The sequence below is a fragment of the Rhinatrema bivittatum genome, chromosome 1 (genome assembly GCF_901001135.1).
Source record: "Rhinatrema bivittatum chromosome 1, aRhiBiv1.1, whole genome shotgun sequence".
Classification (NCBI taxonomy): Eukaryota; Metazoa; Chordata; class Amphibia; order Gymnophiona; family Rhinatrematidae; genus Rhinatrema; species Rhinatrema bivittatum.
In genome coordinates this window covers 829,245,060-829,259,206 of record NC_042615.1, presented here as the reverse complement: position 1 = coordinate 829,259,206, position 14,147 = coordinate 829,245,060, and the positions used below count along the sequence as shown (strand labels likewise).

At 45.8% G+C, this 14,147-nt stretch overlaps 1 protein-coding gene across 1 annotated transcript in view; it reads left to right on the top strand.

Moving 5' to 3' along the window:
• Window positions 1-3,782: 3,782 nt before the first annotated feature.
• The window catches only part of LOC115073611, a 48,750-nt gene continuing 38,385 nt past the window's right edge, over window positions 3,783-14,147 (top strand). Inside the window, exons 1-2 of the mRNA XM_029572150.1 lie at window positions 3,783-4,119; window positions 5,795-5,985. Of these exons, the coding sequence (XP_029428010.1) occupies window positions 3,783-4,119; window positions 5,795-5,985 (528 nt within the window). The remainder of the gene's footprint in view (window positions 4,120-5,794; window positions 5,986-14,147) is intronic.

Genomic DNA, 14,147 nt, shown 5'->3' with positions numbered 1-14,147 from the left:
AGGGATCTATTGAACAGGTCACGCAGCGGGACCCGCCAGCACATCTCTGAGCTCCTTCAGTATCCTAGGATGAACCTCATCAGGCCCCATGGCTTTGTCCACATTCGGTTTTCCCAGCTCTTCCCATACATTCTCTTCTGTAAATGGAGTTACATCTACTCCACTCCCTCCAGTTTCTTGTTAACTAGTGACGGTCCATCTCCTGGGTCCTCTTTAGTGAACACCGAACTGAAGTATTCATTTAATTATTCTGCCATTTCTTTGTCTCTCTCCAAACATTGATCTTTTTCACCTTTCAATTTCACTATACTACTTTGGACTTTTCTCCTTTCACTGATGCATCTGAAAAATGTTTTTTCACCTCGCTTTACCTCTTTGGCAATCCTTTCTTCCACTTGACTTTTTGCTTTCTTGATTACTTTCTTTGTTTCCACCAGATATTCTTCCTTGTGCTCCTCCATTTGCGATCCTTTATATTTCTTAAACGCTGTTCTTTCATCTTTTATTTTATCAGTCACCTCCTTTGAAAACCAGATAGGTTTCATTTTTCTCTTGCTTTTCTTTACTTTTCTAACATATAGATTAGTTGCCTTGGTAATTGATCCTTTTAATATGGCCCACTGTTGTTCCACATCTCTCTTGTTCTCCCAGCCTTCTAGTTCTTCCTTCAGGTACTTCCCCATTTCAACACTGTGTTTGTTACAATCCCCCCTGTTGCTGCGCTACAGGAGGTATCTCACCTTTTCCTCTGGAGGCCGCTCCGAAGCCAGGGCCTCGCCTGCAAACTATCCAGGATTTGCTCCAGGGCCTGGGAGGCCTCGATGTTCCTGGGGCCTGCCTGTGGCTTGCTTGTGTTTGTTTGGACTTCCTGGTTCCAGCCACGCCCTTCTCCCTAGGGGCCGGCCCGCAGCACTCCTCCTCAGTTATAGAGCCAGTGAGGGGCGGTCTGGGTGAACTCCTCCCAGGGAGTTGCCTGCATACAGCAGTATAAAAGGACTTTCACTTCAGTTCCTGTTTGCCTTTGGATTGGGTTTCACAGTTGTCTGTGTCTTCAGACCAATCCAGGTCTTCCGTGGTCTCGCTTGTCTTGATGGCTCCCTGTCCTGTGTCTCTGCCTGTTGCCTTGATGTTAGTTCCGGATGTTCCTAGATGTTTGTTCCAGTCCTGTTCCTGATGTTTCTACTTGCTTTAGACTGCCAGGAGTGCAGTACATTCCCCTGGACTGCTTGTGCAGTGCTTTGCCTTTCCCATTCTGGTCCCGCTCCTGCGGGTGTAGGACAGGGTAGTCCGTGACCAGTCTAGCCGTGCTAGCTGTGTAGGGAGCCCTGAGGGGCAGTGCCAATGTCCTTTTGCCCAAGTTCCTGTCTCGTCCATGATGTCTTTGCTTCAGCCCTCGTCCATGATGTCCTCGCTTCAGCCCTCATCTATGATGTCTTCTGTGTTCTAAGGACTCTGTCTGCCCTCATCCTCTGTCCGGCCTGCCGTCCAATGCCGTTATCCAGCGGCAGGTCTGAAAGGGCTTGGAACAGTCGGAGGACCGTTCATCAATCAACATTGCGTTGTTGGTTATCGTGGGCGTGCAGGTCCGGTTGATGGTCAGACCTTGTTCTCTCGTCCTTGCTTCAGCCTTGCCTCACCTAGCCCTCCATGCTTGCACCGGCTCACCTCCCACGGTGTGGCTTGGGGCTCCTCCCTGAGTCTCGCCATGGCCCAAGGGCTCACTACACCTGCTCTAGAGGCGACCGCGCTCCTCACGCTCGTAACAGTGTTTTTGAACTGCAAAACGCAGATCTTCATGCTACTTCTCGTATCCTATTTGTGATATGAAACCATACCATTTGATGATCACTGGTGCTGAGGTGGGCACCCACCTGGACATTAGAGACATTATCTCCAATAGTGAGCACTAAATCGAGTATAGCTCCCTCCCTCGTGGGTTCCTATACCATTTGTTTGAACAGAGCCCCTTACAGGGCACCTACTATCTCTCTACTACTGTTAGATTCTGCAGAAGGGATTCTCCAGTCCACATCCGGCAGATTAAAATCTCCAACAATCACCACTTTTTCTTTCTTTCCCATCTTTTGGATGTCTTCAACCAGATCTCTGTCAAGTTCTTCCATTTGAATTGGAGGCCTGTAAACCACTCCAATAAAAATGGATGTCCCATCATCTTTTTTTTTAGGTCGGCCCATAGTGCTTCTTCTTTTCCCCATCTTCCTTGCAGTTCAGATGCTTGGATATTGTTTCTGACATAAAGAGTCACTCCTCCCTCTTTTCTGTCCTCTCTGTCCTTCCTTAACAAGTTATAGCCCGGTATGGCCGTATCCCAGTCCTCATGATCAAGACTGAAAATAAGATTTGTTTCTTGGATTTACTTATTTTCAAGGAGCTGTAGCACTGTGAATGGATGGGAGTGCTAGGGGGCACTCCTCAGCACGGGACAAGATATGTGCCCTTGCGATGAGATGGTCCAAGTCTGAGAACTGGGAACCCAGGAACCTCTACTGGACCTGCACGCCTCCGTGAGACCACCAACACAATGGTGGTCTCTGAATGGTCCTCTGACCATTCCCAGCCCTTTTGGACTTGCTGCAGGGAGCAGCAGAGGCGGCAGGCCAGGCATGAGACACAGGAGAACTTGGACAAATAACAGACTTGGATGAAGGTCAGACATAGACAAAGCTCAGACGTAGATGAAGATCAGATGTAGATGAAGATCAGACTAGGACGAAGATCACATTCAGGGTTCAGATTCAGGGTTCAGACGATGACTTAGGGAGAAGATAGGACTGATGGGGCATTCCCACGCCATGCTCCCTACACAGCCAAACCTGGCTGGTCGTGGATCATGTAGTGGCAAAGCAGACTCCAAACAGATGGAAATCCAGGATCTCAGGGCAGACTCCTTAGATGCTCAATGAAGGGCAGCTGGGAGACATCTGGATGGAAGGTATCCAGATAACTTCAGTGGCAACGTCCTGGACTGAGCCTCGGGCCTCCACGTGATCGACGCACCTGACAGGTCAATAGAAGGAGGACGGAACCTCCGACCCAGCGTGGAAGATACAAACAGATGAGATCCGAGGTTGGACTGAAGACGGCTACTAGGGTTCAATACGGAACCCGGAGTGAGGTGAGGACATCTGGACAGGACAGACAAGAAGGATCTTTGACCCCATTGAATAGAACTTCCCACCAGCGCCCTACACACACCAGCGGGGGTGGTCACGGATCACTGGGCCTCTACGCACCCTACCAGCCCAGCTGGACTGGTCGCGGACCATGCAGGGACGGGATGACGGAGCTTCAGCAACCACTGGACGTAGAAGTTCAGGAACATGGATGAAGACTGGAGCAAGGAACATCAGACATAGAACAGAACATCAGGACTGGAATGGAACATCAAGGCTGGAATGAAACATCAGGACTAGACAAGGGACATCCAGAGAAGAGACCAGGAACAAGATGATGAAGAAGCTTCAACGACGAAACAGGAACACCCAGCAGGCATAGAGAGCAGGGAGTCCTAGGGAGAACTTACTCCTTGCAAAGGTAAGGCATGAATGACAGCGGGGCCCTTTTGTAGGGCTGAAGCAGGAACACCCATGTGATGTCATCCAGGAGGAGCCAGAGGGACCACTCCCTACTGGCTCTTCAAAGCCGGAAGAGAGGCGTGGCCCGGTGCCTAAGGAGGAAGCAGGAAGACTGCAGGACCCTGGACAGTGGCATCCCTGCCGCTGAGCATTTCAGGAGCGGAGATCAGGCCAGAGCAGGCCCCGATGTTGGAGGTGGCTTTCCTGCCACACACGGAGGATCAAGGGTGGCTCCACGCCACGGAGGACACCAGGGACTGTGGCCTCCGGGCCACAGAGAGGCAGGCCGCAGCTCCCTGCTGCGATGGGAGAAGACAGGCTGCAGCTTCTGGGCCGAGAAAGGCTGGTTCGCAGCGACTCCTGCTGCTTTGGGAGGTCCGGGGCGGCTCAATGCCGCAGACCGTGGCAAAGATGGCGGCGGCCTCAGCTACAAAGGAGAGCCCCGGCATGGCTCCTGCCGTGCCGGCACGACGGCAGCCTCTGGGCCGCATGAGAGTGGTGACTGCAGCCTCTAGCCGTGAAGGTAAGAGCCGGCTGGCGGCCCTGCCGTGAGAGGGTCGCAACAGGAGCCTGGTGGATTGCATACTACATTTCATCAGAAAACTATAGAAAGGAACAATTTGTTGTCTTTCTCTAGTTTTCACCCTTATAGATTTAAAGTCAATCTGCCAATTGGTCAATTTTTGTGAATTCAAAGAATCTGTTCAACAAACAAGATATTTTAGCTAAAGCACAAGAACTTAGCACATACCTAATGGAAAAGGCTATCCTTTTACACTAATTAGAAAGCCTATAAAAGAGCACTTAATGTGACTAGATCATGGCTACTGTGGGAATACACTGTCAAGAAACTCCCATCGCTGGTATGTTTCTTGAGGTAATCTCATATGGCAACATTTACAGTTTCAATTATTCATCAACCTTGGAATATATTAATGTCACAGGACATCAATTCTTTTCTGAGATTCCTACAATAGCAGAGCTTATGATTAAATCTCTCTTATTAAAACATCTGCCTATCCATAACCCCCTTCTGGCAGGCCATTTTCCATCTAATAGTAGTCAATTTTATGATCAGGCAATAACCGGTTCAAGTTGGCAAGATCCTCAGTCAGGCAAAATAATAAAGATGTGAGAACACACTATTTGTTAAAATCCTAATTAGATGATGCATGAGGTCTGCCATCTTCACAGCAGGCAGGTATATGTATTTATTGTTCCTCATGCTCACCAGCCACCCATCCACTATCTAAATTTCTAATGATTGAATCACCATCTAGAGTGACCATCCTAACCATTGTCTTCTGGACATATGTACCAGGAGACACATCCCCAGTGTGAGAGGATACTGCATCACCTGGCAGATCCTAGCTACAGGATCACTTCCTGCCCTACCAAAATAATGCTCTTTTTCCAGGTGACTTTGCTCCTCCAGAGCAGAACAGGGGCTGCCAAACTAGAAGTGGTACTGTTCTATTGTGTCTCTGAAAATCACCCCTACTCCCCTATGAACCTCTCTGTCTGCCTCAGCTCATCCAGGTCTGCCACTCTAGCCTCAAGAGATCAGACTCATTCTCTGAGATCTTTCCATTCAGGCATACATACAACCTTTCACCAACTGATAGATAATAATACATGTGGCTCTCTGTACTAAAGACTGGAAAGCCCCCAACTCATTGCTGGACTACAGTCTGCATCTTAATATTGTTGAGTTGTTAGTTAATTAAAGTTGTTAAGGGAATAGGAATGCTTAATCTAATATAAAGTCCTTCAAATTTATTTGATGTATTTCGTTAGTTTGGCAATGATCTGCAAGAAGGCAACAGTTAAGGGCTGAGTTACTCCTTTGTTTTATCTAAATCATTGATTGACTTTTATTAATATCTCTCTTGTGCTCTTAATTGGGATAATAATCTATAAATCAAATGCTTGTAGTGGGTGGGAGGAGAAAAAGACACTATAAATTAACCTCTCTTTCTCTTTTAAATCAAGCACAGACACATATAGAATATTAATTTACCCTACTATCCTCTTTTCCCCCAAGTTTTAAGTCACAAAATTTCCCAGAAAGGCCACACTTTCAAATCCTCTTCAATCACCAGGAAAATTACCTTCTGCTCTCAGTGCTCCTTCAGGTTAGAGAAGGAGAAAGAAAGTTTAATTGTTGACCACTCTCTTTCTGTTTTATGCTTTAAAAGGAAAACTGGAAGATGATGAAAAGAGAATCCAAGGACAAATTGAAAAAGAGAGCAAAGCTCAGGAGGAAAACCTTTCCAGACTTGCAGAGGAAATGACATACCGGCAGAGTGGATTTAAGAGACATGAACAGCGCTCAGAGGTGCTGCAGGATTTAATAGAAATTGAGGACTCTGACATTATGACAGATGAGGTATTGTTCCCATTTTGAAGAATCCCTTCTGTTACTGATAAAAGTCAGTCAGTGATACTGGGGTGCATGAGTTTTCAAGGCAATGTTTTAAGACCTCATTCAGGTATGCCTAAGGCTGATCCAGTAAGAGATATTATAACCTATAAAGAATTCAGTTTTTTCCAAGACCAATGGGGTTACTAAGAAGAACACTTTGGGCAACAGTATTCACATCCAAGGGGTTGAGTTTTCAGGATATAATAATGAATATGCACGAGAGAGAGTGAATGCTGAAGGTAATTTTCAAACAAGCCAATTAGAAGTAAAGTCTGTGAGGCAGATATTCAGAGCTACTTAGCTAGATAGGTTCCAACTTCTCTGGTTAAGTGGTAGGTTTTAAATATTCAGCCACAGTCAGCGACCGCCACATTGCCAGATAAATACTTATCCGGTTAAATATTTATCTGGCTAAGTGATGGAAAAAGAATGGGCATAATGGGGAGGAACCATGTTAGCCAAATAACGTATCCAGATAACCCAGATTCAGAAGTAGCCAGATAGCTTATCTGATGATCTCTGGTTGGCCTGTAGACCTGTCCTTAATTTGGCTGCATGTACAGTGGTGTAGCTTAATCTTCCTAATATATTCAGTGAATATATAGGGCAAGCTAGATAAGTTTATCTGGCTAATTAGCCAGCCCTCACAGCTGCTGATCATGGACCTTTGTGTGTATATTCCACAAGCACAACTTATCAAGTAGTTTCAAAGTTAGCTTACATGTAATAGTTGCTTTGAAAATCCTTGGGTAATTGGCCGTATGTTTGCACATGTTCACTCACGTAAAGTTACAGCTCCTTTTTGAAGGGCGTAGTTTACACAGAGTCACTTATACAAATACTTTTAAAAATAGAAAAGTTTGCCCTTAAGTTCCAGTTCTTCCCTATAGCAGCTCTCTGTTGACATAAAAGTACATGGATGATAGGGTTACAGGCTTACTTCTAAGAGCATGGGCCCAAGGCTGATTTAATAAAGCCATTTATGTGCATAAATCCTTCCAGCCCAGAGCTGTTGTTGTAGTTGATGATCAACCGGGATCCAATGACCAATGGAATTCAAAAAACTAACTTTCTCAAAATGGGGAGTCCCCAAAATCTAGGGGAAGTAGAAAGGCAGTGGGTAAAACTAAAAAGACATATCATAAGGGCAAGTAATATTTTTGTTAGCACTGTCAATAAAGGGAAGAGGAAAAAGAGACCACTATAGTTTTCTAAAGAAATAGCTGAAAAGGTAACTGAGAAAAGGTTCGCATTCATAAACTACAAGAGATCGCAGAAAGAGGAAGACAATATCTGGAAAAGCTAAGGGCCAGATTTTCAAAGGGTTACGCATGCTGGGCCTATTTTAAAAAGGCCCAGCGACGCGCGTACAGCCCCTGGACGTGTGTAAGTCCCGGGGTTTTACCAAAGGGGCGGTTTGGGGGCGGGGGGGGGGGCAGGGCCAGAAGCCTCCGACACAGCTGCTGTGTCGGAGGATCGCGTCCTGACAGAATGCCCGCGTGCGCAACTTGCGCCTGCCCAGAGGCAGGTGCAAAAGGTAGGATAAACATTTTGGGGGGGTTAGAGTAGGGCTGGAGGGGGAAAATTAGGGGAAGGGTTGGGAAGTTTAGGTTAGGAGCGGCCTGGGAGGGAACGGAGGAAGGCAATGCGACTTGGCGTGCACAATTGTGCACCCCCTTGTGCGTGCCGACCCCGGATTTTATAACATGCGCGTGCGTGCGCACGCATGTTATAAAATCGTGTGTCATGTGCACGTGCCAGGTAGCACGCACACATGGACACGTGTGCAAGCTTTTAAAATCTACACCTAAGAGAAGCTGGGAAAGTAGTCAGGAATGTGAAAATTCAAATAGAAGAAAAAATAGCAAATATGGAAAAACAGGAAGAAATGACATTTTTTTAACCTATGTTAGTGATAGAAGTGTAAAAATGGTATTGTGAGACTCAGAGGTGAAGGGGAGGAATGTGTAGGGGCTGATGAGGGAAAAGCAAAATTGCTTAACAAATATTTCTTTTCTGTGCTCACTATGGAAAGGCCTGCAGCATGAACACTTGAAACAAAGAAATAAGATTGGAAGTGAGGTAACCCTCAATCGATTCTGAGAACAGTGAGCTCAGGAGGCGCTAACTAAACTTAAAGTAGAGAAGGCAATGGGGCTGGATAGGATACACCTGAAGGTACTAAGATAACTTAAGGGATTCACTTATAGCTCCGCTGGTGACCTTTTCAAAACTTCCTTAGCCTGGAGTAGTCCCAGAGGACTTGAAAAGGGCAGATATGGTTCCTTTTCATAAAAGTGGAAGCAAGAAGGAGTCTGGGAACTGCAGACCAGTGAGTCTGACCTCTGTGGGGAGCAAACTAATGGAATCGCTGCTAAAGAAGAGGACATTGCAATTTTTGGAATCCAATGGATTGCAAGAACCGAGGCAACATGGTTTTACCAGATGTAAATCTTGTCAGATGAATCTAATCAATTTCTTTGATTGGGTGACCAGAGAGTTTATTTTATTTATTGAGACATTTTATATACCGTTCTTCCAAATGAAGATCACAATGGTTTACAAACGTAACATTCATACTATAGGTCAACATGACAGGGATTAATATAAATCTACTGTGATTTTCTGATACTAAAGGTCTAGGATATCAGGCTAGTGGTACAGAAATTATATTACAACAATTTTCACATAATCATCAGTAAGTTGTCTTGAGACACTTATAACCTCACGTTACTTATTATTATCTTTGTTCTTGTTGTAGCAAGAGAGAGTGCTAGATGTAGTGTAGTTGGATTTCAGCAAGGCCTTTGACATGATTCAGCACAGAAGACTTATAAATAAATTGGGCACCCTTGTATGGATTCCAGAGTGACTGACTGGGCTAGAAACTTGCTTCTAAGTAAAGAATCATCTAGGATAAAGGATTCCAAGGCGGTTTACATTAAATTGAGTTGCAGTAGCAACACTCAAATACATATAAAACAATCCTTACACATTTTAAATAACATAAAATTAAACTAACCATTTAAATCCCATTCTCAATACAACCATACAGTATAACCCCTGCTTCTACCCCTTTCCTCATACCGTTAATCATCCAACCCATCCTCATATCTATTTACTCTTCTCCCTATTGAGCCTCCTTCCCGTCATCACACATCTAATCTTCTCACTATTACCCTGCTTAACCCTTCTTGTCCCTCCTCAACCTATAAGATATAATAAGGAAGATCCATTAATTAACATAATCCTGTTCAAATAGCCAGGTTTTAATTTGCTTCCTGAAACTACTAATATTCTCCTCTAACCGAATCTCAACAGGCAAGGAGTTCCACATCTTTGGGCCTGCTAAGGACAAGGACCTTTCCCTCACTGAGCTCAAATGAGCCAGTTTGGGTGATGGTATAGTCAGCAAGGCCTGCCCCAGAGATCTCAAATTCCGTACTGGGGCATGGATGCGCAGTGAAGCGTTTAGCCATTCAGAATTCCTACCATAAATGGCCTTGTGGATTAAAGTTAGGCATTTATACTGTATACGGGCATGGACCGGCAGCCAATGCAAACCCATCAGTACTGGGGAAACATGATCAAACTTCTTAGTATCAGTTAGAAGTCGCGCCGCAGCATTCTGCAACAATTGCAGTGGGCGAATAGTAGATAATGGCACACCTAGCCATAATGCATTACAATAGTCCAATTTGGGCAAAATCAATGCCTGAACCACAATTCGAAAGTCATTTGAATGTAGTAATGGTTTTAATCTCCTCAGCACTCGTAATTTATAAAAACCATCTTTTATGATGGTCCTCACTGAAGTTTTCATACTGAGCTCTGAGTCAAGAATGCATCCTAAATCTCTAACATCCTGTTGAATCTTATATGTGGGGGAACAATTTGCAATATCAATCTCTATTTTCTCTGTTATTTTGTTACTAACCAACAGAATTTCAGTTTTGGAGTTATTTAATGCCAATGACATATGATTGAGGAGTTGTTTTATTGATTTATAATATACCTCCCATAATTTCAGTGTAGCTGCCAAAGAATCTTTTATAGGCAACAGTATCTGAATGTCGTCCGCAAACAAATAATGTACCAATCCCATGCCCGCTAAGAATCGACATAATGGCGCCATATAAACATTAAACAATGTTGGTGAAAGGGACGAACCCTGAGGGACTCCGGTATGTAAGCTAACTACATCAGATTCTGCTGTTCCCAACTTAACTACATACGATCTATTGGTAAGAAAAGATCTAAACCAGTCAAGAGTTTTTTCTTGAAGCCCAATTTCACTTAATCTTAAAATAAGTGCTTCATGACTGACGGTATCAAATGCTGCCGATACATCCAACAGAATAAGTAGATAAGAAGTATTTTGATCAAAGCCTCTCTGAATAGTGTCAATTAAAGAAATTAACAGGGTCTCGGTATTATGCGATTTCCGAAAGCCATACTGCGATGGAAAAAGCAGTTGATGTTCTTCTAAATGATCCATAAGCTGTCGGTTGACCACTTTTTCGATTAATTTAGCCAAAAAGGGCAAAATAGAGATTGGTCTATAATTAGCAAGAACTTCTGGATCCAAATTGGCTTTTTTTAATGTAAACCGCCTTGAAATGAACTTGAAAGTCGGTATATAAAGTGAAATAAATAAATAAATAAATAAAATTCCAAATTATCCCTATCAAGTGAAAAGCAGGTTGTTAATACAATCAAAAAACACACTTTGAAATGTCTGTATGCCAATGCCAGAAGTCTAAGAAGTAAGATGGGAGTGTATAGCAGTGAATGATAAGATAGAAGTAATTGGCATCACAGAGACCTGGTGAAAGGAGGATAATCAATGCTTTCGCCAATTACTACCGTAGTTTTATTCACAACTATGCTAGGTTGCTAGCTTGACTGCACCTCTTTCGGCCTTGACCCGTAAAGGAGCAAACCCCAAGCAATGGCCACCTGTAGCCCAGAAGGCCTTCCAACGTCTAAAGGCTGCATTCCTCAGCAAGTCCTGCCTCCGGCACCCAGACCCCCAAAGACCCTTCATCGTAGAGGTGGATGGCTCCTCTGAAGGGGTGGGGGCTATCCTAAGCCAACACTCCTCCACCAGAATGCTGCATCCCTGTTCCTTTTTGTCGAGACGATTCTCTCCGGTGGAGAGAAACTACGGAATTGGGGACAAGGAGTTACTAGCAATAAAACTCACTTTCGAGGAGTGGCGCCCTTGGCTAGAGGGGGCGCAACATTGTATCACTATGTACACTGATCACAAAAGTCTGAAATACTTGTACCAAGCCCAACACCTGAACCCCCAGCAGGCCCGATGGGCTCTCTTCTTCACCCGCTTCAACTTCATTTTCCGGTATTGACCCACGGCCAAGACCGTCAAGGCGGACACCCTTTCCCGCTCATTCATCCCTCGTGTCATACTCGCAGCCTCCGCCATGGTACTGCTTGGGAAGATCATCATACCTCTCAGACTTCGCGAGAAAGTTCTCTGAGGTGCCCATAACTCTCTTACCGCAGGACACGCAGGCTGGGCCCACACCTTAGCCTTCATCCAGCGGTTCTACTGGTGGCCACCACGAGAAGGGATGTCCAAGCCTACGTGGATGCGTTTCTCATGTGCACCCAACAGAAGCCACCAACCGGTCGACCATGGGGTTTGCTACAGCCCCTACTGGCGTCCAAAGTACCCTGGACGCATATTTCCACTGATTTTATTGTAGACTTACCACCTTCTGAGGTCAAGACTACCATCTGGATAGTGGTCGAACGCTTCTCCAAGATGGCAGACTTCGTTCCGCTCCCAGGTCTCCCGTCTGCTCCGCAGCTAGCACAGCTCTTTGTTCAGAACATCTTCTATCTCCATGGTCTTCCCAAGCTCCTAGTATCCGACCGCGGCATCCAGTTCACGGCCAGATTTTGTAGGGTGCTCTGCAAGAAGTTTGATATTATGCTGGATTTCACGACTGCTTCCCACCCTCAGGTGAATGGCCAAGCAGAGAGAACCAATCACACATTGAAACAATTCCTCCGCACTTATGTTAACATCCAACAGAATGATTGGGCCGCATTATTGCCTTGGGCTGAGTTTGTCCTCAACTCTCACATCTCTTCCAGCACTAAGTCATCGCCTTTCCAAGTAGTCTATGGGAGGCAACCGCTCCCTCCATTGTCATTACCCCTGACATTTCCCTCACACCAGCAACACAATTCACAGCACAGGAGTTACATTGACTCTGGAAAAGCACACATCAGTTACTGAAGGAGGCTGGTCACCAAGCTAAGCAAACGTGGATGTTCCTCAGAAACCCACTCCACAACTCTGGCCCAGCGACAAGGTCTGGCTCAGCATGTGCTTCATCCACTTAAAGCTTCCATCCATGCACTTGGCTCCACACTACATTGGGCCCTTCCTGGTGCTCCAGCATCAAAGTCCAGTGACCTACCAACTACGGTTGCCATCATCTTTTAAAATCCACAGCTCTTTCACATTTCACTCCTGAAGCCATTAGTACTCTACTGGCCTAATAAGAAGCCACCAGAACCACAACCAGTGGCGTCGGAGGATGACACCACCTATCAAGTGTGTGAAGTGTTGGACATAAGAAAGAGGGGTCGAAGATGGGAATATTTACTCGCCTGGGAAGGCTTTGGTCCAGAAGAAAATTCCTGGGAACCCACCACCAACATCCTGGACAAAAGCCTTTTACAACAATTTCATGCCTCCCATCCCAACAAACCTAAACCCCCTGGAGGGGGCCTAGAAGGAGGGTACTATTACACTCACCAGCCATGGGCCGTCCCAGCAGGCCTCCCCAGCTCTCCAGTACTCCGTTCCAACTTCAGCTCTTGGGTTGTGGCACCCAGCTCCTCCTGACACAGCCGGTGTCTCTCCCACGCTGCCGAGGCCGCCCCAAACCAGCCAGCACGTGGGATGCTGCCAACTCCTTCCTCTCCTGGTCTTTCCCCTATGCATGCATGCGCATGCATGCCGCCTGCGAGGATTTAAAGGGCCCGCGGTGGTAGGATGCCACCGGCCCCCTCAGATGATGTCAGGGCTCTGGCCCTCTATAAACCTGTGCATACATCCACCGGATGACTTGGCAACATGTCTCCTTGCTCTGGGTTCCTGTTTCAGCATTCCTGTTACTGTGATACTGATTCAACCTACCTGTTCCAGCCTCCAGCCTTTCTTTCCACTCCACCTCATCTGGCTTCACTCCTTTCCTCTTTGGACAGATCTCCCAGCCTTTTGACCTTGGACCAAACCTTTTCTTGCATTCACTGCCAGCCCCTGACCTTTTGGATCGGATTTCACCTTGCTGCTTTCCACCTACCTCAACCTTGGGACCGGACTGTGTTATTCTCTAGCCTCCTTACTCTGGCTGTGGACCACACTCTGCCTCACCTTCAGTCACCCTCATCCCCACCAGTTGTCTTCACAGGGGCCAACCTAAGACTAGCCGGCCTTGGTACCCAAAGGCTGAACCTGCGGGGAACATGGGCTGGTAGTGGTGAAGCTCCCATTGGCCCCTGTGTCTCTCTTGCCTCATCTCCCAATGGTGGGGACCTGGGGGGGTTCACCACCTCAGGTAGTGCCAACTCCACCTCGGGCCAAGAGTCCACAATCCATACCAGATTCATAACAAAATTCCAGGTAAAAAAGGGAATAAAATAGTAGTGGGGCTGTAATATCATCCACCTGGCAAGAATGGACTAACAAACAATGAAATGCTAAAAGAAATTAGGGACACTAACAAAATCAGCAGCACAGTAATAAGGGGTGATCTCATTTACCCCAGTATTGACTGGGTGAATGATACATCAGGACTTTCAAGAGAAGTAAAGTTCCTAGATGAAATAAATGACTGTTTCATGGAGCAGCTGGTACAAGAACCAACAAGAGAGGAAACTATTTTAGACCTAGTCCTTAGTGGAATACAGGATTTGGTGTGAGAGCTAACAGTAATGGAACCAAAAAGCTGAAAGGGGCAACTGCAAAGGTTAAGAGTTTATCTTAGGATGGACATCGTTTAAAAATACCATCTTGGAAGCCCAGAACAGATGTATTCCACACATAAAAAAAAGGTGGAAGGAAGGCTAAACAACTACCAGCAGGG